This window comes from Eulemur rufifrons, chromosome 16 (assembly GCF_041146395.1).
Source record: "Eulemur rufifrons isolate Redbay chromosome 16, OSU_ERuf_1, whole genome shotgun sequence".
NCBI lineage: Eukaryota > Metazoa > Chordata > Mammalia > Primates > Lemuridae > Eulemur > Eulemur rufifrons.
In genome coordinates, this window is record NC_090998.1 from 81,323,344 (window position 1) to 81,348,558 (window position 25,215).

The 25,215-nt window shown below is 44.4% G+C and overlaps 1 protein-coding gene across 5 annotated transcripts in view; it reads right to left on the reverse strand.

The window, feature by feature from the left end:
- Positions 1-25,215, reverse strand: part of APPL2 (adaptor protein, phosphotyrosine interacting with PH domain and leucine zipper 2) — an 80,052-nt gene that overhangs the window by 19,063 nt on the left and 35,774 nt on the right. For 4 of the 5 annotated variants that reach the window (XM_069491612.1, XM_069491615.1, XM_069491616.1 and 1 more), the window contains 7 exons: positions 24,685-24,783; positions 13,513-13,572; positions 12,637-12,708; positions 7,847-7,934; positions 5,052-5,093; positions 4,861-4,919; positions 3,965-4,111 (listed from right to left, as the gene is read on the reverse strand). In XM_069491612.1, coding sequence (XP_069347713.1) covers positions 3,965-4,111; positions 4,861-4,919; positions 5,052-5,093; positions 7,847-7,934; positions 12,637-12,708; positions 13,513-13,572; positions 24,685-24,783 — 567 coding nt within the window. Of the gene's footprint in view, positions 1-3,964; positions 4,112-4,860; positions 4,938-5,051; positions 5,094-7,846; positions 7,935-12,636; positions 12,709-13,512; positions 13,573-24,684; positions 24,784-25,215 lie in introns of all 5 variants that reach the window. The other variant, XM_069491613.1, reaches the window with a different exon arrangement.

A 25,215-nucleotide genomic window follows, 5' to 3' on the forward strand; every position in this document is an offset into this window, starting at 1 on the left:
TCCGTGAATTCAGTAAACGTGCAACTGGCAGCAGGGGGCGCGCGCCGCAGCCTGGCGATGTCGCTCCGTCTCGGCGCACGGGCTGGGTGGCTCCCAAGTCCCCAGTGCACTTGTGACGTGGGCAGGGCGAGACCTGGCCATCTTGCTGAACAAGGCTATGGGTATCAGGAATGACGGAAGTCAAGTGCTTGGTACATAGCAAGTGTTTGAATAATTACTATGGATAATTATTTTTTATATTAACAGCAGCAGCAGCTTTTTCTTGCGTGAATTCTAGATGGTAAGTTTCCTGAGGGCAACAGGAAACTTATTCACCTCAGCACCTGCAGGAAAGTGACAAGCACTTGCTGTAGCGCAGCACGACAAGTTTACCTGTCCACTCACTGAGTCCCGTGCAGGTCTGAACACAGGCTGGCTGGCTGGTGGCCTGGCTGAGGTCGCGGAGGGAAATCTGGGCTAAAGACCTTTAAAAGCCTCTTGCAACCCTGACATCACATTAAAGAGGATTATATACACAAAGGACGCAGCAGGGCCCTGGCACCACGGCGATGCTCAACACGCTCCCGATGTTCTATGACGGATGTTTTCTCTGCCTGGGGCCGAGTGGCCACTAGGAGGCCCAAGGACTCTGCAATTTGAATGAAACTACAGTCGCTGGCTTTTGGACACCAAACGGAAGGAATCCCTTACTTCCTGTGATGCCTCTTCCCAGAAAGTCTGGGTCCCCTGACAACCCTGAGGGCAGGAGTATGGGAGAGAAGAAGAAGAACATTTCTGTGCGTTACTGACACCTGCAACCATCCCACCCTGAATAGTCAAGTTTCCGTTCTTCTCATGGCTATGGCTCCGAAAACCTAGACATCTGGCATGAACTGCTCCATTTTACAAGTCTAATGGCTGAGGGGTAACAGTGGCAAGCCTAGGTTATGAAAAAAGAGAAAATACTCAGTGTGGACATGGGTATCCTCTCACGCATGACCCCAGCTCCCCTGTCTGACCCAAAGCCCACCTTGCCTGGGTGGCAGGCGCTAAAGTCGACCTCTTGCCCGGAGGAGCCTCATAGGTGCTGTCAGCACAGTTCTGACAGCCTCCCCTCTGTTCCCCAGACACCCCGGGAAAGCGTGCACACCAATGCCCGTAGTTACCACAGGATACAACAGATGATCATGATAATCCTGAGGCAAGGTCATACATGCAGGGGCGTTTTGGCCCATGACCTTTGACTCATACAGAGATCAACATGGTAAATGCCATTTTAAACCCCTGAAATGTTAAATATCAAAAAGAGTATTAATCATAAATCTATTAAATGAGGAGCCTGCATTTCTAATAGCACAACATCATAGTGACTTCTCTCCCCTTCCCCTCCCTGAATTCCTATAAATTCATGTCTTAGCTCCTTAGGGCAGGGACTCACATAATCCCTAAAAAAAAAAAAAAAAAAAAAAAAAAAAAAAAATCAGAGGAGCAAATGAACAGAAGGAAAGGTAAGACACTGGCTTCTACAGCCACAGCATAGCCCTCACCCTGGCAATATTGCTCTGGAGTTCATTGTTATGTTCTCAAAAACCTGCATACAGATCACAAAACCTCAGTTTGCAGGCAAGAGGACTGAATCATGATTAAATTAAAAACCAGTTTGCCGAGGGCTGGAGAAGGCAGAAATGTAGTCCCCACACCTCCACAAAGGTGGGTGGTGCTGAGCGCCTGGGTGAGTCTCCCCACAGGAGCCTTGGTGAGCAGCAGGAAGTGCAATGGTCACTTACTCATCAGCTAACAGAGGTGGATGCTCAATAAACACTGACTGCAAAGGCCAGATGAGGCAGGAGCAGGGCAGCTGCTTGTGACTCAGCCGAAAGATTCAGTGTTGGTCAACAGACTTGTCTAAAAGGAACTATAGTTTTCACTAGCATTTTTAAAAATCTGCAGAGTAAGGGACTGCTTGGCCTTGTGTCTTAAAATCTGCACACTTTTCATATGAAAAATGACATGTGCCATCCTTCGTCCTCAAAAATGATGCTCCTACCGCCCAAGAGTGACATGTGCTCCACTCTGTCCCCAGGCCCAGGGCTGTACTCACAGCTCCTCTCCTCCCTCTGGGGCCAGCAGCACTCATTTAAAAATCCAGGCCGGGACAAACGGTATAGTCCTTGGCCATGGAAGAGAGGGGAGCGAGCTGGCGTCAAACCCATCCTGTAGGCCTCGTGAGGACCCTCCTCCCACCAACCAAGCACCACAGCACTGGAGCTGCTCGTCCTCCTGAGACATTAGCCCATGACCCTCCCTGGCCCTGGGCCGCTCACTGAGCAAGGATCACTGCCCTAGAGGCAAGGACTGTCGACCCAGGGAGGGGACACATGACAGGAGGTATTAACAAAAGAGAACAAGGAGAGTAGAGGCATCTCTAACAGAGTGAGGACATCCGCCAGGTCAGAGTACCGTACTAGACTGAAGGAGAGAGGACAGTGATGAGTGTGAGCTCACACCTGTGTGCACAGGGGCTCCCAGGACTTGCTGAGGACCGAAGCCCACGGCTGGGCAGTGCTAGCTGGGGGTTTTACTCAGCTGTACTCAGATGACGTGGAAAGATTCTATTGCTCCATTTCAGTATCACCTCTGAAGGCACAGGCTGCCTTTGGCCAACTCACCATTCGGCAATGTAACAAAACCACCTTAAGACAGACGCGTGAGCCTGCACGTTTAAAGATCCTCACTTGTTCCCCTTTTCCCTGAATGAAACTGATACTATAATTTTTTGAGAAATAAATATTTTTTTTTTTTTTGAGACAGAGTCTCACTCTGTTGCCTAGGCTAGAGTGCCGTAGCATCAGCCTAGTCACAGCAACCTCAAACTCCTGGGCTCAGGCAATCCTACTGCCTCAGCCTCCCAAGTAGCTGGGACTACAGGCATGCGCCACCATGCCCGGCTAATTTTTTCTATGTATTTTTAGTTGTCCAGCTAATTTCTTTCTATTTTTTTAGTAGAGACGGGGTCTCACTCTTGCTCAGGCTGGTCTCAAACTCCTGACCTCGAGCAATCCTCCCACCTCGGCCTCCCAGAGGGCTAGGATTACAGGCATGAGCCACCGCGCCCAGCCCTGAGAAATAAATATTTTAAAATGTATTATAAAAGTAATAGATACTCATATGTGGAGTATTTTTACAAGTTGGTGACTTTTTCTTATGAACATTTGCTTCCTCACATCCCTTTCTGTTCCTATCACGTCAACAGAGAGGAGATTCCTGGGCACATCTGTCACATGCGAAAGGGAGGTTCTGGAGCGAACAAGACTGGGGCTAACGCAGGCAGGGGCAGAAGGTGAGGGCAGCGCCATGAGCCGCACACTCACACTCTCGTCCCCACCACTCTGCTGCCGTAATAGCCAAGTCCCCGTCCTTAAACTGGAGCCTCCCTTAAGATAAATATTCGTAGACCACTAAATGGGAGGGAAGAAACCAAATAAACACGGAAGACTCCATGAAGCACCGGCACCGCCTCCCCATGCCCCCAAGCGAAGGTGTTGGCACTAACCCGGGAGGTGTGTCATCAGGAATAACCAGCGGAGGCCGAGCCCCACGGCGCAGGGCAGCAAGGGCGCGGCGGCATCCTGGCTTAGCCGCTCGCTACCCACCCTGCGCAGTCAGCTGCTTCTAGGAAAACTGGCCAGGCCTGGCTTGCATTTGGATCAGAAAAAAGGGCCATGCAGGCTCCTCCCAAGGGAGCCTTGGGACCCAGGCCATCGTTTCCTGCACGTGCAGCCTAACCACGGGCTAACGTACACCCAGCTGGAGATGATTCAGCCCAACTGGAAGCTCTCCAAGTGCTGAATCCCAGAAAGTTTCCAGAGAGACTGTACATTAGTGCTTCTCCCTGTGATGATGCTTCAGTCTCTCCCACACGCCGTCTCAGCAGAACACCACGACTGGCTTAGGTTTCATCCCTCAGGGCAGGGACTCCCCCTACCTGTCCTTGGGCAAAGCCTATCATGGGCTCCATCATGGCCGCCCGCTTTCTGTACTGCAGCGCGTTGAGGGCACAGTAGTACTGCAGGGATGACAGGTGCTGCTTCCGCCGGGCAGCGGCCACCTCTTTTCCCACTTCAGTCTTCACCTGGGTAATAGGAGAAAGGAAAACTTCAAGTTTTCTACTGTATGCGACAATTCTGTAAGAGCATGCAACTTCAAAACGTGTTTATTCATTATAACTATTTTCATGACAAATATAATAAAACAGATAAGATTCCACTTCAGCTTCTTAAAAAATTCAAATTAAAAGTATCCAAGTAATAGCATCTCTGTGCTTGTAAGGCTGCACTGGTGAAGCCGGTCCTTCCCTGGCAGCAGTACAAAGCACCATGATCCTTTGGGAAATCAATATGGCAGAATGCTTGGAAAGCCACACACATTTTGGTTCACTTCTAGATTGTATTCCAAAGAAATAATTTTGCCCAAGGAAATCATGTAACATAAGCAAAAAGTTATATGCGTGAAGATACTCAGTATTATCTACAGTAGCAGAAAACCTAGAAAGCATGGGTTAGAGAGTCAACACTTGGGGCAAGGAGTTCAAGTGACCCGAGTGGTACATGAGTCAGGTGACCACATGAGGAACCAAGCTGAAGTTAAAATCACTGTGTGATCATGATCTCACGATAGTTCCAAGTCACTATTTAATGAACCAGTTTGAAAAGCTAGAATAGAGAAGTGGAGGTCTCCTTATGAAATGTGAAATAAATAATGTTAAAAGGCCACATATAGGAAAAAAAAATCATCAAGAAACCCTTATATGCTACAAATTCACAATAGGAAGAAAGAAAAGGAGCTTAAGTAAATGAAGAGAAAAATGCAAGGTATTCTTACCTTCTCATTCTCCTTTTTCTTAGGAAGCCGGCTATATTTTGCCATTGAGACATCATGCTCTAAAAATAGAGAGACATTAGACCAGCCAGAAGGGTCAAAAGGCAGGAACATGCATTCAGCGGCTCCTCCCACCCACCCCTTACGCCCACACACCAGCATCCCCACGCCCCGAGGATGGAGAAGGTGCCTACCATTGCTGGCGAGTCCAAAAAGGTCCTTTAAAGTGCTTACTTCTGAATAGGAGAAAAAGGAACAACTTGGAGCAAACAAAAATGAAACACGCCAGTCCAGAGCTCTGTGCCTTCCCAAGAAAGTAAGAGTACGTGTGTGGCAGGGGAAAGCTCTCCCAGCGCCCCTGAAGTCCTGTTCTCACGGGCCTGGCCTGGTGGCTGGGAACCCTGGTCTCGTGGGAACACATGGCTTCACCTGCGCCCCACGCCCAGTGACCCTGACTGCCCACGCAGCCCTTCCCCTGCAGACGGTGCCCGGGCTGTGCGAAGGGCACTTTGCAGACAGGGCCAGGCAGCATGCTGGCCAGGTACTTTTCATGGGGACCTGGAATATAACCTTTCGTTCTCATTCTTCAACCCCAAAGTAGCGTCTTAAGATATCTTTCCTCAGAATGTAGTCAGGACTATACCCAGAACCTAGAAGTTTCCTGTGTTGCCATTTTAACAGCTGACTTACCAGAGTCACCACTGGACAGGGGAATATAGGGAATGCGTATTAATGAAGAAAGCGGGACACGATCTAGCATACTGTACTTGCAACAAGCCAGCGCCAATAACTATTACCCATATGGGTGCCACACACCCATCATGCACAGAGATGGCTTCACAGAGTCCAAAACCAAAAGACTCCAAAAGGTCAAAGGTCACTGAGAACAAGGACCGTCCAAGGTTAAAAACTTAAGACAAAGATTGATACCTAAAAGAAAGTGATACTTCCTGCAATTCTAAAACATTCCATTTCCACTTTGTCAAAAAAGCAAAGCATTTCACATCTTCTATGCTAGTTTTCAACTTGCCTTCAAACTGCCTCCAGCTTTTAAATTTCTCCTAACATTATTCTTACTCCTTCCGAAAATGGGCTTCCTTCTGCCCTTCCCTCTTCAAGTTTTTTTTTTTTCTTTCCTCTCCCATCTTATACTTCCTGTTAGAGTGGAGTTTTAGACGTTTATTTATCAATTTTAAATAGCTTCCTTACTATCTCTTGTGTTCTCTTCATTCAGATTATGTGCTGGTATTGGTGAGTAAATGAAGAAAAGGCAATGAAATGTAAGATAAAATACTACTGTCTAGGCAGAGGGGAGGCCAGATTCTAATTTGGTTCTGATGTTGACTCAGGTATGACCTGGGCCAAACACTTCAACTTTATGTCTTGGTGGCATCAGAAAAGGGTATTTAACTTTTTCTCATACACACATTTTAATACTAATAAGCAGTTTTAATCTCCTTAAAAAAAAAGAAAATCACCATCCTGGGTAAATACTATTGCTAATCCACAACTTGAGTCATTCTGGACAGACAAGTGCCACTGCCACTGCCACTGGTGGGCATTCTCCATCCTGGGTCTGCCGCCCATCAACAAACACAAATCTGACAAGGTACGTCTTGGGGGACGGATGATCATTTTCTTTCTAACACATGCGGGGTTTGTTTTTAAAATGATATTCCACACATTTCTCGTGATTTTACTCAGAGAAAATCTATGCGGCCAATGAGGCTTTCAGGATTGAATAATCACTATACAACTGCACGGAGCAGGCCTGGCTTCACATGCAGTTACAGACCAGCAACACCAGGAAGCACTGAAGTCCTTGCTCTGCTCAGTCGGGGTTTGCCTTTATACAAGCTCCCTGACACACTGCTCACTTTTTACTGATTAAGTTTCAGAGCTGCCACACTGACCCTGGGTAGAGCTATACCTGTCCTACCTCTGCCCCCAGCCTCAGGTGACAAGGTCACAGGGGACCTCAAAGCAAGGGGGAAAAAATCTTCACCTTTAAGATTTGCCCTTAGATTTTCTACAACTTTTTTGCCTAAAAAAAAAAAAAAAAAAAGAGTTTAAGGAGGTATGTTTTTAAAGAGGAGGTATTAAACTGAACAGATCTTTTAGTACGCAGGTTTAGACTTTTTTTGGTCAGCAATTTTTTATATCAGCGTTCTAGAAAATATAACTCTTAAATCTTTAAGTAATAAATATTTTTAATGAAGAAAGAACAATAGAACTAGAAAATCTGGATTCTCTTTTATACTATTACTTAAGCTGTTTCAAGATTATTCATTCTTTTTTATATTCATTTTGTGACTACCTTGATTTCTAAGAAATATAAAATTATCCTAAAGTTTTATTTTAGTTGAAGAAGCAAAATGAGTCCAAAAGGCCAGCTAGGTTCCCTGCGCTAGTCAGAGTCCCCCCCTCATTAACTGTGAGCTCCACGGGAGCAGGGACCCGCCTGTCCTCACGGCTGCGTCTCCAGAGCCCAGCACGGAGAAAGCGCGGTCCCTGTCCCATCCTCCCCTCTCCAATCCCACCTTACATTCCAAACATTTCCCCAAGAACAGCGTGCTTTTACAAACGTTCCCTAACCTATAATATCACCTTCTACTAGGTAAACATTTATCTATCTCTCAAATCCCAACTCAGAGATCACCTTTTCCAGGAAGCCTTCCCTGGCACCCTAGCCCCGAAAAAGAGACTCAGCCTTTCTGTGCGCTGTTTCTATGCCACGTGCCTCTCGGTCCTGCTGCCCTCATCATGTGATATTACAACGATCTATTTCCACGTCTGTCTTTTTATCAGCCTTTCCACTTCTTAAGGTGCCAGGAACATAGTAGGTAGTCAGTAAAAGTTTGCTGAATTGAACTGCTCAAAAAGAAAGGCATTTCTCGATATCTACACATTTACAGAAATTAAAACAGTAAGAATTAAGTGAATTAAACATTACTTTGAAAGTAACTGGCACTGAACTCAGTTACTTTACCTGTGAGATCTTTTTCCCGAAATTGTATAACAGGTAGAACCATTGTGTCTGCCAACTGTTTAGCCAGCTCTGTATGGAGAACATTAAGCTGAAAGAAAGAGAACTCTATTGAAGAAAATTATACACATTATCACTGACAGTCTCGTTTCAGCAAGGCATCACACTGGACACTCCTGTGTGGTTACACAGCTTCCTTAGCAAACAAAAACCCTTCATAAAGCAGTAGATGATATAGGCCTAAGGCAGGAAGACCAGACACGTACGGATCTAACGGACTGTGGTCATCAGTGAGGCTTGCTGAAGGAGTCTCCGGGCCCACAGTTACTGTTTGTTCACTGTGTGGACTCTGGCTGTGTGCCCACTCTGGGCCACCCCTTGCAGGAGGATCGGGACGCTTGGAGGTGCCTGCAGTGAACACAGCCTACCACCCGTGCTCGACAGGGCTCAGCACCTCACCAGGCCACTGTCACTCTCTCACTGCCAGAGAGGCTGAAGTCACACCTGAAAGACAGGTCTGCTGGGAACCTACTAGCCCTGAAACCACAGCAGGCTGTGAGCCTGGAGTCACTCTGGAGACAGAATGCTCCCTACTGAAACCGCTCTGCCAGATGTCAAGCCTCTGGCTCTTTAGAAAAGGACCTTTCTAAAAATGAGATGACGGTATTGGAACGCGACCTTCTTCACCAGATGGATTTTAACAACTCTGGATTCTTTCTCCCCTTCTACATCAAGGAATTACTAAAACTTGTCTCTGTAAATGGTCTAAGAGAAATAAAAATCATCACCATCAATGCTATCGCTGCGCTGTTTAGCACTTTGTGCGTGCCAGCTTTAGGTGCTTTATAGCACTTAGTTTTCACCCGCTCTATCAGTTAGGTTTTATTTATTAACCCCATCTTATAGACAGGCAAATAACTCTCCAGATCCAGACAGCAAATAAACAGTGTGGCTGGGATCTTAATCCCAGGCTGTCGGGATCTAAGATTCATGCTCTTTCCACTACACAGCGTGGGATATGGAGTTTGTCCGTCACGCTCATGAAGCTGCCAAACCTTCAAGTGTTAGGGAGTCTAGACGTCAGCACTGAACAAACACGTGGAAGGGATTCTCCCACTGGGCCACAGACTTGCAGATATTCCGGGATTCCTGCTGGGTGACTAAGGGGAAATCATCCAGCGATCATTTTTGGAGTTCACATGTGGCAAAGTTTCCTTCAGCAATAGCAGAAGTCACACATATGTATCACCCTTCTGCACACAGATCTCCCAACAGGTCTGGTCCTTCAGGGCTGTGGCTTCAGAGGCCAATCTGATCAGCTTCAAGACTTGACTAAGGTCAACCATTTGCCAGGCAAGGGAGCGTTAGGACAAGCTGTTAATGTTCTCCCAATCTCTCAGTCAAGTCAAAGCATAGCAGCTTTATTCTGCAGGGAATCCATGAGATAGTTATGCCAGTAAATGCATGGATAGAATGTGTTGACTATTTTGCCAGAATAACTTCAATAAGAAATGTACTATTTTTCATTAACAGTTAACTGAATGAATGTCAGCAAGGACAACTACCATATACACGGCTCTGTGCTTAATACTTTGATATATATTATTTAATTTAATCTATATACCCGCCCAATTAAATAAGCATTCCTGCTGTTGCCATTTACAATGAAGAAACCAAAGCTCAGAGAGATTAAGCAGCCTTCCAACAGTTTTGCACTTCAGGAATGGCAAATTTCCTGGCTACTCATTTTCCTCCAAAGAATCAAGGGGTTTGTGTCATCAACTTTTTGCCTTGGGGCTTTTGATACGTATGGAACAATCTCTTTTAACCACATTCATTGAGGAGAGTGGAAAGAGCATGGACCACTTCTCAGCACTTCAGCATCGCGACACAGAAAACAGGGATGGTGCCATCCTCCTTGGCGGCTAAGGCATGTGAGGATAAGACTGTAACATGAACAGAAAACACTCAGGACAGAGTGCCTGACACATACATGCTCGGCATTAAATCAACGGAATCTGTAATGACAATGACACTCCGTCTCAGGTGTACTCCAAGGAATGATCCAGAAACCTTGCTTTTGGGGAAACCACCATGCATGGAAATCTCCATGTGACTTACAACATGGAAGATCTCATTCCAGGGCATTCTATTAAACGTAAACCACATAAATCTCTTTCAGTTGAGTTTTTCTTCAATTTCTGATTCAAAGAACTTGTCTTAAAAATATGTCAACCTGGTTTAGGCCCAGGTAGAGAAAACAACCTCAAAAGCTACTGTCCCCTTCCCAGATCTAAAGCCCACAAGAGTTAACTTCTTTCACTCTCTAAGGTCTCTACATCACAAGGCTTGTTTAAAAACTCCCCAAGGTGCTACTTTCCAGGAAGCTGTGATACTACCTGTAAAACTGCACTTCCATCCTTTGGGAACAATTCACTCCCCATTAAGGGAATCATCATTCCTGCCCATGAAAACATGGTTGTGAGTAAATATTTCAAACTGGAAATCTTGGTTCTGTGGTTTTGACAACTAACCACACTTCCTTAGCAACTCCCTTCTACTCAAGAAAACACATGACTTCAGTGGATGCAGCCTACTCCTTCTGCCCCTGGGTTATTTATCCACTGTTAAGAAAAATTCTTCTCCCCATCTTCCAAAAAATCACTTTTTGCTCTTCTGTAATTACATTTTCTATTTATCCTCGATCCATTTCAACACATATTTTAGAAAGAGCCATAGTAGTGGGTGTGATATTGTGACATAATAAAAAATACGTATTTGGTCTCTGCCCCCAGTGCCTGGCACAGAACTCCTAAAACCCTTGTAATTACCTGAGTGACAGGGGTGCTTGGAACATCTTTTGTGCTAACATTTGATCTTTGACCCCAGTTCCTGATAAAGAGCTCCTAATCCTGTGGAATGTCCTGGGTGACAGAAGTGTCTTTTGTTCTAATGAGGCAAATCTTGGTGGGCTTCAGGATGGGGGCTGATCATCAGAAAGACCAAGCCATGATTAGAAGCTTTCAGCCCCACCCCCCACCTCCAGGGAGAGGAGCTGGAAATTGATCATGCCTACATGATAAGGCCTCCACAAAGATCTCTGAACTACAGGGTTTGGAGAGCTTCCCAGGTGCTGAACATGTGGCAGTGCTGGGAGGGTGACACGCCCAGAGAGGGCAAGGAAGCTCCACATCATTTCCCCCATACCTTGCCCAAATATACAACTGGCTGCTCACCTGTACCTTTTAGCATATCCTTTATTATACAATAAACCAGTGAATATAGTGTTTTCCTGAATTCTGTGAGCCACCTGTGAGCAAATAATCAGACCCAAGGAGGGGATGGTGGGAACCCCAATTTACAGCCATTCAGAAGTACGGACGGCAATCTGGGACTTGCAGTTCGCACCTGAAGTTGGGCACAGTCTCGCGAGACTGAGCCCTTAACCTGTAAGGTCTGTGCCAACTCTGGTTAGTGTCAGAACTGAATCATAGAACACCTGGCTGGTGTCAGAGAATTGCCTTGTGGGAGGAAAACCCCTACTTTTTGGTGACCAGAAGTATACTGAGAGTTAAAAGTACAGTAGGAGAAAAGAACTGTCTTTTTCCTACTATTCAGTGGGGTAGAGGACAAAGCTCAGTAAGAACTAGATGACTTGTTCACTCTCATATCCCCAGTGCCTAGAACAGCGTCTGCTAAATAGTAGGTGGTCAATAAACGCTTGCTGAATGAATAACAACTTGTTCAACTGATTTGTTGAATGAATGAAAATGAAACCGGTATAGTTTTCTATGAATGTTAGTTTCTCATTTTGTAAACCGAAGATAGCACCTACCGCAGATCAGTAATTAGATAGTTAAGTGGCATCTACATATTTTTTTGTTTACTCTTTATCAAGATTTTCTATTCTTAAGTATTGCAAACTCCTTAAAAGATGGAACTGTTTAAACCTACCTAATTTTGCAGAGTTCTGTCCAGCACCAGTAGTATTTGAACTCTTATGTTTTTTACAATTATAATTTATACACTTTTTAAATAATGATACATGTTTTATACAAATATTCCAAATGTATTATACAACACAGCTACGAGAACAGCTGCATGAAGCCCTTTCTAGTGGGCTGAATTGTGCTCCTCCCACAAAAGACATATCCACCCAGAACATTTGGAAAAGGGGTCTTTGAAGTTGTATTGAAGGGTCTTGAAATGAGATCATCCTGGATTAACCAGCTGGGCCCTAAAACCAAAGACAAGTGTCTTTATAAGAAGAAAAGACACAGAAGAGGAAAAACATGGGGCGGTGTGTCAAGTCAGAGGCTGCGATTGCAGTTATGGTGACACAAGCCAAGGAATGCCTGGAGCCACCAAATGCTGGAAGAGGCTTGGAAGGATTCTCCCCTAGAGCCTTTGGAGACAGTGGCCCTGCCAGCACCTTGATTCCAGTCTCCTGGCCTCAAGAACTGCGAGAGGATAAATTTCTGTTGTTTGAAGCCACCTAGTTGTGGTCATTTATCATGGCAGACCTGAGAAACTAACACACTCTCCTGAGGAAACTGAATTCTTAGAAATCTATCTTTTGTTCTATTCTTCATGTTTATCAAAGCCTTTCCCCTCAAACCAGAAACAAACATAATATACAACCTCTCTTATGAAATGAACCTTGGAAGATCAACAAGTTGAGGTATCTTCTCAGATATTTAAGTAGATATTTAAAAATGGAAAGTAGGCCAAAAGAACGATGAAAGAAAGTTCAAGAAAGAATCAAATACAAATTTCCCATGCTGCTATCTTACCTCATCCACTACTTTGGAAAAATAGTGGAGTGTTGAAATTACTTCTTCATCCCCTTTGCCAAGAGCAAAATTCTAAAACCAAAAAATAAAAGAGCCAGGTGTTAACTGAATGCTAGGGAATTCAGCACTACAACTTCACCCACAAAACACCAGCCCCCCACATCAACTTCCCTTCTTCTCCTAAGAGCACACCCTGTCAGAAGTGTCAGTGGCCCGTCCCTGGCCATCCCTTTGCTGGTCATCACCTTTCTGTTGAACAGCATGATCCCTTTATTTGAGTGTTTACTTCCTAGAATTGTTAGTATCGATTCACTTGTACTTCCTCCAAGACTACAAACCCTCAAGGGAAGTTGATTACTTCTGGTGGCTAATTAGAATACCTCATAAAGACTTTGGGATAATTTCCAGTTAGAATTTAATCAGTGGAAGGAAAAGACAAAAAAAAATATGAAAAAAAAAAAACAAAACACAATTGAAAGTCTCTAAAGAGTGCCTTTGGAGAATTCTTTTAAAAGAACTTCACTTAAGAGAGTCCTGGTGCAGTGGCCCATGCCTGTAATCCCAGTACTCTGGGAGGCCGAGGCAGGAGGATTGCTTGAGCTTAAGAGTTCGAGACCAGCCTGAGCAAGAGTGAGACCCTGTCTCTACTAAAAATAGAAAAATTAGCTGGGCATCATGGCATGCACCTGTAGTCCCAGCTACTCCAGGGGCTGAGGCCGGAGGGTCACTTGAGCCCAGGAGTTGGAGGTTGCAGTGAGCTATGATGATGCCACTGCACTCTACTTGGGACAACTGAGTGAGACTCTGTTTCAAAAAAAAAAAAAAAGAGAGAGAGTCCTGAGCACAGCATCATGTGCCACATAAATGTCAGGTTACCTGTTTTTCATATGCCAGCAGTTGCTTAGAAAGCTGTTGAGTGGCCAGGCACATCTCATTCTGTGGGGAGAAGAGAAAGCAAGTAAGACCTGTCCACTGCATACACAGAGAATCTCAGAGAATCGCTTACAAAGTAGCATGTGTGTGCCTGTGAAATAATAAAATACTTTAATCAGACATTTGGAAAACAAGACCAAACCAAATCCAAAGGTTAAAGCTTGTCTTTTTTTCTTTTTTTAAAAACCCTTTAGAAATCACTGTTACTTCTGGTCAGTCAGTGGCGAGAAATTATAACGTGCCAAACATTCAACAAAAGACAAAGTCCCTGTCCTAATGGGGCTTTTTGGAGAAGGAGACATCAAAAAAATAGTTCCAAGCGTGACAAGAACTGCAAAGGGTAAATACTGGATGTGCTGGGAGGCTCTGACAGAAGGACTAGACGGTCTCTAAGGAAGCGATGTTTTAAGCAGAGCCCTGAAGAAAGACTAGGAGTTGGCCACGGGGATGAGCTTTCCAGGAGGAGGGAGCATGTGGAAGAAGCAAACAGCCCGTCTGAAGAGCTCTAAAGCGGAGCGGGAGCAAGGGGTGCGGGCGAGCGGGAGCAAGGGGTGCGGGCGTGTGGGTGAGACAAGGCTGGCGACAATGCAGGGAGAAGGCGCGCAGGCCCCAGGGCCCAGACACACTGGAAGTGCGGCAGAAACTGAAGCAGCACTGGGACAGGTGCAGGTTCTACCAGACTTAGAGCCCCAGTTGGGAATGAGGGAGAGTAACAGAAGCACAGCTAAACCCAGGTGTTCAGGAAGACCCAAGGAAATCACTGCTCTTCAAGAGCTATCATGCCCTGGAAGGCCCGTTTTATGCTGTTTTCACTGGCCCATGCTGTTACCTTTCCTCTCGTCTTGTTTATTCCTCTAATCTTTGGCTACACAGTGGTTTTCTACCACTGTCCTCCCACCACCAATGCAACCAGCCTCGAAAATATGCCTTATGTTTCTAAAGCTCAGTTACAGCTTCTCTTCAGATTCAGGGCTTATTCCTAAGAGGGGCCGAGTCATTGGAGCCGACCTGGCACAGGTGAGGGGAGGGTACTGGCCTACCTTCTTGGCTGTGGCCTCTACTTTCTGTTTCTCCTGAGTTTGCTGTTGCTTTGAGGTTAAGTCCTGAGCTCTGTAAGAGCTCATTTTGTTTTCCTGGTCCTACTTTGCCAGATCCTTAAGAGCTAAATCTCACGTTTTTTTGGCCCTCCTTACAGACAACTGGCCAACCTGTTCCCTGACTTCCTCCATCTGCCCTAAGGAACAGGCACTAACAGACAATGAAACATGGCCCCACACGCTCGCGCTCTCCCTTTCTGCTTCTCCAAAATAAAATCAGGCAAATTCAATGAAAGTTCCTGGCTTTGGCATATTACTGGTATGTTACCCCTTTCAAAACTAGCCAGAACTTGTAGCCACATAGCCAAGAAGGTGGCAAACAAACAAATCCACAAGTACTATGTCCTTCATTAGGCAGGAACATGCAACAGTTCTTAGCAAATAGCAGGCACTCAACAAATGTTTAATGAATGAATGAACAAAGTTAGAAGATTCATTGAAATTCCAAGTTTAAAATAGTACCTGGAATCCTGGTGTGAGGGGGAAAGTATTCCTAACCACACAAGGAAACATCACAGATGGGGGCAATAAAATCCAAAGACTGGACTCCTGTGTTTGTATTTGTATCTTATAAAGCAATCGACCAGGGAGTACTGCCTGATGACCATCTGCAGCAGTGTTGCCGTGAAGATCAGAGTGCATGCGAACAAAGGTCCCATCCCACTCCCTGGGCTGATGCTCACAAAATCCCTCGCTGCTCCTCTCTGAGCAGTAGCAGCAGGTCTAAGATGGATTTGCCCAACTACCTTGGCATCTGCCTGAGGGCAGCACCATGTGGAATAGGATTTGCAGACCCACAGGATCATTATAAAAATAGCAGCTAACATTTACAGAGCTCTTAATCCATGCCAGCCACTCCACTAAATGCATTCTGTGCATTACCTCATTGCATTCTGATAACCCAGGAAGGCAGGTTCTAATTATGAACTCAATTTTATACAAGAAACTGAGGCACTGAGAGGTTAAGCCACCTGTCCAAGGTCACACAGCTAGTTAGTGGCAGGGCTAGGATATGAATTTAGAGCTGTCCGATTCTAAAATCCACACTCTTAAACATCACTCTCTCCAATCCCAAGTCCCAATAATAGAGAAGAATGAGAAGGCCCATGTTTTACAGTGGGCAAACTTTTTCTATAACGAGCCAGATTTTGGCTTGTGGGTCATGTGGTCTCTCTGTCACAGCTACTCAACTCTGCTACTGGAGCAAAAAAGAAACCATAAACAGCACATAAACAAGTGTAGCTTCACTCCAATAAAAGCTTATTTTCAAAAATAAGGCCGAGGCGGGTGGATCGCTCGAGGTCAGGAGTTCGAGACCAGCCTGAGCAAGAGCGAGACCCCGTCTCTACTAAAAATAGAAAGAAATTATCTGGCTAACTAAAAATATAAAAATTAGCCAGGCATGGTGGCACATGCCTGTAGTCCCAGCTACTCGGGAGGCTGAGGCAGTAGGATCGCTTAAGCCCAGGAGTTTGAGGTTGCTGTGAGCGAGGCTGATGCCACGGCACTTACTCTAGCCAGGGCAACAAAGTGACACTCTGTCTCAAAAAAAAATAAATAAATAAAAGGCCAGCCCAAGAGCCACAGATTGCTGATCCTGCTTTAGACACTAAATGTCTCAAAAGACCCTTTCTTTGGCCACACCCTCCTCAGGAGGCTCACTCTTAAGCTGCAGTACTTCAGATCCAAGGCACACTTTCTATGCTTCTAATTCTTTCTTTTCTTTACTTTGGCTAACTCTAAAATGTTACTCCCCTGTACCAGCACCCTTCAGAGACTAGTCAATAAATATGACCACCACCCTCCAGACCTCTAAAACAAGCAAGGACCATGGGCTACCTGAATTCTTCCTTAGCACTTACAGGCAGGTCCTCCGAATATAATGGAAACAGCTTCCAGGGCACTGCCAGTGTCAGACTGTACCAAACAAAGGGGCGGACACCCATGTTCCACTCACACAACTACCGTAGCTCAGGGAGGACGGGGCACGCACACAACACACCGTAGCTGCTTTCTAAAACTACTCCGTATGACTGGACCCTGCCAGCGCCTTCCTAGAAACACTGTATGGAAATGCTGTGCATTTTCACATGCGTGATATTTCAGGCTGCAAGACCAACACTGTGATTTCACTGGGCAGCAACCATACTTACAACATGGCCCGTCACCTGCCCTGAACAGAGCACACTATGTGAAAAGTCTTTTTAATTAAACCAAGTTTAACTTATTCATACTTAATCTATTGTACACAAAGGTTTTATGAAATGCTTTACCAACACCAGCTAATTAACCCACACCCCGTGCCCTGGGAGGTAAGCCTGTACAATTATGTCTGCAACAAGACTTGCAAAACTGGAGCTTGGGTGACAAGTCAATATTGGTAATAACATCAATAAAGATGGCTGCCAACATTTACTGAGTCTTTTCTAAATACCTACCATTGCTATTAAGTGTTTTCCATATATTATCACATTTAATCCTTACAGCACACCCCTGAGGTAGATGCTATCATTATCCCCACTTTACAAATGAGTAGACTAAGGTTCAGAAAGGATAAATAACTTTCTAAAGTCACACGACTAGTAAGTGGCAAGGCAAGGACTCGATGCAGGTCTGCTGGAGTCTTAAATCAAGAGACCACGTTCTTAACACTATGCTAGTCCCATCGAAGGTCTGAAACTGTATCTAGTTAATACATGGGTGCGCAGGCCTTGCAGGGCCTACAGCTATGAATACACTTTTCTAGCTACAGACCAACAAAAGAGGTGGCCTAAGGTTTAAATGCTAACTGGAGTTCCACGAGTAACATTCTTTTCAACACTCTGGGACAGCTCTCTGGCTACTATCCACACTGTATGCTGCCTCGTAAGAATCCCTCAAGAAGACATCCCTCACCGACAGCACATCCTGTGCTAAACAGGACCTCCCAAGGCCGGTGCCAAGGCAGAAAGATAAGCGGCTAGCAAGTCCAAAAGGAAAACTGAGCTTGTGGCAAAGGAATGTTTACTTTACTGTGGCACAGAGAGCCTTCTGACTGCACCTGTCACTTGAAACCACCCAGAGGCCTCTGTGGGCAGCACCCTCCACAGGGACTGTGAATGCAGAGGCCGGGGCGGAGTAAACCCACCGCGAGTCACAGTCGCAACGTGAGCATCTGCTTAGATCTACACCGAATATGTGGCCAGAGTTGTTGCCTAAAGCCAAAAGGTTGCAAGTCACATTGGACACAGATCTCACCACACAGCTGGGGGCCAGATGTTGCACTGGCTCAGGAGCCCCCGAGGTGGGACACAGTAGTGAGGAGCGCGGCAAGATGGGGCTGGACGCTGCATGGGGCAGGCCAGGAGGGGATGCCTGCCGAGGACTTTGGCTTGCTCTGGAGGCCGCGGGGAAGATGATGACAAGATCACACAGAAAAACTCAGGTGTGGCTGTGCTGGGAAGGAAACACTGAAGAGGGAGAGACGACAGCTGATGTGACTGATCAGGAGGCCACTTGCAGAAGTTAGTGACAGATAAGAAAGGGTCTGAGCCCAAGCCGGGAAGCACAGAGGGTGGCACAGAGGAGTCCTGAGGGAAAAACAAAGGTACGCAGTGAGTGAAAGAGGAGGAGTCAAGGAAAGCTGGCTCCAGTGTGGACAGCCAGGTGCACGACGGTGCCTGTAGCTAAGGAACTGAGGAGGGGCACAGACTCGGGAGTGACAATGAAGTGTACAGTTGGGACGTGCTGACATTTAGGTGGAGCTGTCCCAGACTCAGCCCTTCACTCACCACCTGCCTACTAGACGCTGACTGGGGCCAGGCGTGGTGCAGGGCACTGGAGACAAAGACAATCTGCTCTCTGCGAGCCCGGAGCCCACAAAGGGACAAGGAAACCCCGCTCACCCTGGCTTAAGTGCTCCGACCAGCAAGTGTACAAAGCATCTGGGCATACAGGTGAAGGGCGCTTTGGCCAGGAAGGGAGAGAAGAAAAAAACGAAAGGTGTCAGAGACTCTTTTTCAGACTTGAGGTCAGTCTTAAAGGTCAGGAAGGACATTTGCCAGGGGAAGGGGTTGATGGGATTCCTGGCAGGAGGCATGGCATAGCAAAGTTGAGAGGTGTGCAGAGGGTCTGGCAGATTCCAGAACAGCTGGAGACAAGGCTGGAGGAGTAGGCTGATACTCGGTTCACCAAGAGCACAGCATGCCTTGCGGAGGAGTTCACGCCTCTGCCTCATGGCTACGGGGAGCCACAGAAGCATCTTGAGATGGGGAGGGAAGAGAGGGTCTGATGTGATTCATCTAGTGGTAGAGTGGAAGAAGAAGTGAAGAGGGAAGACATCTTCCTGGAGACGGGGTGCAACAGCCCAGGGAAGAGCTAAAAGCTAACTCTACACAGTGACAATAAGCAAAAGTTGTTTGGAATAAAGACCCACAGTTTAGAGAGCAACAAGGGCTAAAAAAGATTCAGAAATGCCCAGACTATCACTGAAGTGTTCTTGCCCAGGGAGTGAACAGAGACTGACCAGAGGATTCCAGTGGAATTTTGGAGAGCACCAAGACTTCAGGGGCAGGCAGCAAAAGGGACCAGGAAAGGAGAACCACCAAGAATAATGCGCAGAGATAAAGGGGAAAGAAGGTCGTTTCAGGGTGATGCTGTTAACAGAATCAGACACTGCCCAGAGGCCGAGGGAGGAGAAAGGCTGTGAGCTAGGAACTCAGCAGACAGAGATCAGACCAAGGTGCCTTGAGGAGCAAACATCAAATATCCAGCGAGGAAGTGAAGAAATTAAGTACAGCTGCTCCTTCAAGAAAGTCAAGATCAGTGGGTCAAACTTCCAATTAACCAAAATAACAGTCCCCGTGTGCAGTGCCATCGTAACTATTATTATCATAAGACAGAAGATGGTTCCGTTAACACCAAAAGAGGACTTGGTGGCAGGGACTGACCTTAGCACTTTACAGGCATTAACTCTACTCACTCAGAACAACCCCATGGGGTGGGTATTACTGTGGCTTCTGCTTAGCTGATAAGGACACTCACGCAGTCAAGGGCTTTGACTTGCCCAAGGTCACACAGCTAGTGGCTGAGCCAAAATTGGAACTCAGATCTGTTAGGTCCAAGGTCACGCACTTAACCCTTGTACCTAACTGAATGAGCCCAGCCCAGAACAATCTTGCATGCCAGTCTGAAAGCCTTCAAGGCCAGCGCAAGGGAAAGGTATAGATTCCACATGCAAACCAAGCGCAGAAACCTAGGTCTGTAAGTTATTTCCAGAAACTACTCAGGCCTTCTGCTCCCTCATATCTTAAGCTACATACACATTTCCTCTCAAACCCTGTCACATAAATCTCAATTTCACTGGTTTTGGGGACTGCTAAAATGCACCAATTAAAACATTTATGGATAAAAAATAATGAAACAAAGAAAGTTACTCTGGGATACAAAAAGAAACTGGGTCCCGCCTCTAACATGCTACAAAGCTGTCAGGCTGATAAACGGGGTTTGTTCTTCTACAATGACGAGAAGAGCCTCTGAAAGCTCACGCTTCCTTAGCCTCTGCTGCCGTGTATGGAGACCAGCGTGTCAGAAGAGCACAGCACAGTGGTTAAGAGCACAGGCTTTAGAGTCAAAGACCTAAGTTCAAATTCTAGTTCTGCCACTCATCAGATGCGTAACCTTAGGCAAGCTGCATAACCTCCCTGAGTCTTAGCTTCCTCATCTATAAACACATGCTATAGTAATACCTCTCCTCTGTTGTGAAAGCTAAATGAGATAATGCACAGGAAATGCCTAGCCTAGTGTGTGGCACTTTTATATGTCTAATAAATGAAGGCTACTGTTTTTATTATTAAAACATACAGCTCTGACCCTGTCTACTTCCCATGTGCTTCCCCGTCCCCCACTGCAAACTCACACTCCTGGATGCCCGCTACTCTCCTCTTACTTCCCAATTAACTAACTTGTTTAGATAGGTATCTACATATGCCATTTTAAAGAAAAATATTTTCTTCCTTATAACACCAAATTTATGCATATTTCACTCCTATTCTCTCCCACTGTCTTTTCCCAATTTGAGAAGATACCATTCCCACCTCCAGTTCAGGGTTTTAGGATCAGGAGTTCTGTACTTCACAAGATTTGGTTAAGAATGGTTGTGGAGATCTGACTATGTAGGATTAAGCCTCCTTTGCTGAAGGAAGGTGACAGTCTTAACCATAGTTCTCACTTCCAAAAATTCCATCCAATATTTACTCAAAAAAAAAAAAAAAGGCAAAAACAAAACAAAAAATTCCATACAGACCAAAGGCACCAATTACAGAGGCTTATCATCTGTTGGAGGAGGAAGCCAGGCTGGAAGAGCTGCCAGGTTTCACTAACACTGCTGGGGACAGCTGGCCAGGAACACCCTTTCCCCTGTTGCTGCTATGTCAGTATGGTAGCCTAGAGAGGCAATATGACCTAAGTAAATTGCATTGTAAGACCCTAAAAAACCCATTTTAAAAGATTAAAAAATTTTATAGCTCCTTATGAAAGAAACAGTATTATGGCAGATGTACAGAATCAAAATAAATACCAAATGTACTGAATGCAAAATTTGAGCAGAATTAACTGAATATGTATATATATGCACTTATTCAGATGTCAATAAAATTTTTACTTATTTAGTCAATAGTTTGAAAAATAGTAGAGTGTTCTAAGTAACCAGTCTCTGCTTCGTTAATGCATTAGAAATGTATACAGCTTTCTTCACTCAAATGACCCACAATGGAGAATTCAGTTTCCACCATGTGCAAAGGCACATCTGACAGCTAAGAGCCCAGATGTGACTCCAGGGACTGTTGTTAAGATGCTAAAAACATTTATAGCTTCATTCTAGAACTTAAGCCAAATAAAATTTAAGATTTCCCCCAAACCAGCCACAATCAGCAAAATTGCTCATAGAAGTTTCCTCTAGATTTTTTTCTTTCTTCCTCTTTCCAAAACTAAGGTCTAAAGGGCATTCACTGTATCAGAACCCAGAAATTTACCATGTAGTATGATTAAAATATCTTTTATGAACATTTATTATTTATCAGCAGCATAAGCCTCATTTTGAAGATATAATAATGAAAAACTACATCTTGCTGAATGTTTTTAAAAAAGAAATGATAAAACTCAATCAAATTCAACATGTCTAGGTCTAATGTACGTAAGGAATAATGTGAAATAAAACCAAGAAAACATAACTTTGAGGAAAAAACTTAAGTGAAAACATTGAGAAGTTATTACTATCTTAAAAATACATATATCTAAACAAACTGATCAAAAAAGGAGTCTGAAAAGTTTTCTGTTTTCAATTAAACAGAAACAAACCAAATCACCTCAGCTTCCCAAAAAACCTGAAAAACCGACTGACCCTGACCCGGGCAATCTGAGCACAGCTGACCACTGTTTGACTCTGGCTTGGAGTTTGGCAGCACTAACCAGCCATTTTCACCAGCTTCTGCCGCAGGAAACGCCAGACCGGAGGAAGGGTTTCTGGCCAGTAGAAGCCACGTGATGATCATGTGCTGTGAATTAAAAACTGGGTTACAGCCTCCAGGAATGCAAGACCCACTTAATTTTGGCAAAATGTAGTTTGCTGCCTCAAAAGAAAAAAATGCATAAGAAACTGTTTGGACATCTCCAAGTAAATTATTCTGACAGACACAGAAAGGCAGAAGAGACTCCTGGGAGTGGCAGAAACACAGTCTCTTAAGCCTAGTGGCTTTTAAGCCTTAAATAAGAGATAAATCATTTTATGACATTATACAAAGAAAGTACTGAATAGCAAGTAAGTTCACGTATAAGCCCAGTAGAAACATTTGTTTTCTTAAATTTAGAATATATTTACGTACAATATAAAATACACAGGGCTTCAAATTAAAAACTGACAAAGTACTTATGTCCCTAAATTCTGAATGTCTTACCAAAACAAACCAAAAAGATCGCAAATAGCACATGATTCTTTTGGTCATTAAAAACTAGTTTTAATAAATAAGTTACACTTATTTACAACTGCATAGTTTGCATCTCTGTATCTCTAGTCCTGAACTCTGAATCTGAACTTTGAACAAGATTTCTTTCCCCACTTTCATGTCCCACGACTCCTCAAAAGTCAGTGTTTCCAGAGAGAATTATTCTGGGCATCCCCACCACACACACGCACTCACGTGTACACGCTCTCACATGTACTGCTCCTCTTCCTATATTCTCCCATCTACCCACTCTATTGTTAAGTCAAAGACCTGGGCATCATTCTTGATTCACCCTTTACCCACCTGACCCCTTCAAACCCAATCAATCACCTATCCACCCCCTAAATACCTTCAAAATCCATCTACTTTTCTCCATATCTACTGCAGGCCAGGAATATCCTTTCACCTGTTCCTGGTATCTCAGTATACAGTAGCTGAGAGGAGAGGCAATACGACTTAAGTAAATTTCATTGTAAGACCTGAAAAAAATCTATTTTAAAAGATTAAAAAATTATAACCCCCTTTAGGAAAGAAACAAAATTATGGCAGATATACAGAATCAAAATAAATATCAAATGTATGGAATGTTAAATTTGAGAATTAACTGAATATGTGTGTATTTACATATGTACCTAGTTCAGGCCCTGATCCCATGCTTAGGAGTGAGGAGTCTGAGCTTTGGCTCCAGGCTGATTTGCTCTGCCATGAATACACTGGTGCACTCGGACAAGTTACCATCATAATCCTTAAGTCTCCTGACCTATAAAATGAGGATAATAATAACAATACCCACCTCACAGAGTCTTTGGGAAGTTTAAATGAAATAATCAATGTAAAAGCCCCTGAAACTGCCTGGATACTATTCAGTATTCAATAAATCTCAATAATCATAATCACCCTCCTTTTGAGTGCCCAGCACAACTTCTCTGGGTTAGGTGACCTTCCTCTCCCAGCACCTCTACCACTTTCTGGTAGGATCTTTTTGTCTATCTCCCAACCCAATTGTAAGCTCCCTAATGACATATGTGAATGAATAATAAAATGAGCAATAATATGAGTATTAGAAGCTATATAATGACTATTCATAACCATTAAGAGCTATGTACTACTGAATGTGGTACGGGCTAAGTATCCCTCATCCAAAACACTTGGGACCAGAAGTGTTTCAGATTTTTTTGAATTTTGAAGTATTTGCAGTATATCAGTTGAGCATCCCAAATCTGACATCCAAAATGTTCCAATGATCATTTCCTTTGAGCGTCATGTCAGCACTCAAAAAGTTGCAGATTTTGGAGATTTGGAGTTTGGATTTTCAGATTAGGGATGCTCAGCCTGTATTTCTTTAGAGATCATGAATGAGGTAAAGAAATATTAACACATACAGTTTTAAGTTGGCAAGCAATCAATAACGAAAATTATCAGTTGCCATAATATTTGGATGTGTAACATAAAGAATTTTATTTTCAAGTAACTGACAAGTCTTCTATTAGAAAGTAATATACAGGGCACTTCTTGATCCTTAAGAGATTCACTTTTGCTACTTAGCAATTTATTTTCCACAGTTTTGCAAACCAGAGATATTTGTTCCTCAAAACAAAGAAGCTACCCAATAGTTTCAGGACTGCGACTCCAGTCTTTTCAGATGAAGCACTTGAAAAAACATCTCTACCCTCCCACATTGACATCTGAGACTGCCCCACTTATGAGAAAGACAAAGAGCATGTCTCCAAATACTGAACCCGCTCATTCGCAAGAAGGAAGAGGAGATTCAAATATTTCCCTTTGGTGTTGAATTTATCAAAAAATTAAAAGGAGTTATGTGGTCCCTCTCTACTGGTTCTACTCTTTTAGGGAAATTATTCTCTTTTCTTAAGCAATGAAAACAGACTATTAGTTTTTTGAGGTGAGCAGAAATGAGAAGAAAAATTCTGAATTTGTTTTAAAATTTTAAATGATGTTTTTCTGACATCCAAGAGAAGTTCAGGATGAGGGCAGAGGACCCTACTCTGCTGCTCTCTAGGTGATGGGCAGCAGCGTACCTGGGCGCCGTAGACGCGCTGCATCGCCTGGAGCAGCTGGTTGGTATAATCCGTGAGGGTGCCAGCATCTTCTTCAAATACACTGAGTAAAGAGCGAGTCTGGAAGAAAAGAAGAAAAAAGGTCAATTTATTTCTAAGTGGAAAAGTTACAAAGGAGGTAGAAAACACACACACACACACACACACACACACACAAGCACATGCACAAACCGAAATGGGGAATGAAGGTACCTGTTGGCTCTCTGGCTTTGTTCTTACTTTGATAATGCCAGTACAAGTGGATTCCTAGAGCTTTAATTTAGAACTCTCTTTCTAATCCTTTAGACTACAGTGCAGGGGCAATTTGAGTATCAAGGCTGGAGAAGAAAGTCAATTTTTAAAAGATTAAGACTGAAGGGCTTTTATCTGTCCTGACTTTAGCCCCTACCTAAATGCCAGTAAAGTCCATCTAATAAAAACAAGTGTTAAACAGGGCAGACTCTCCATTCAAGTCCATAAACTAAACACAAGGTCAGGCCCATCTGTGTACCT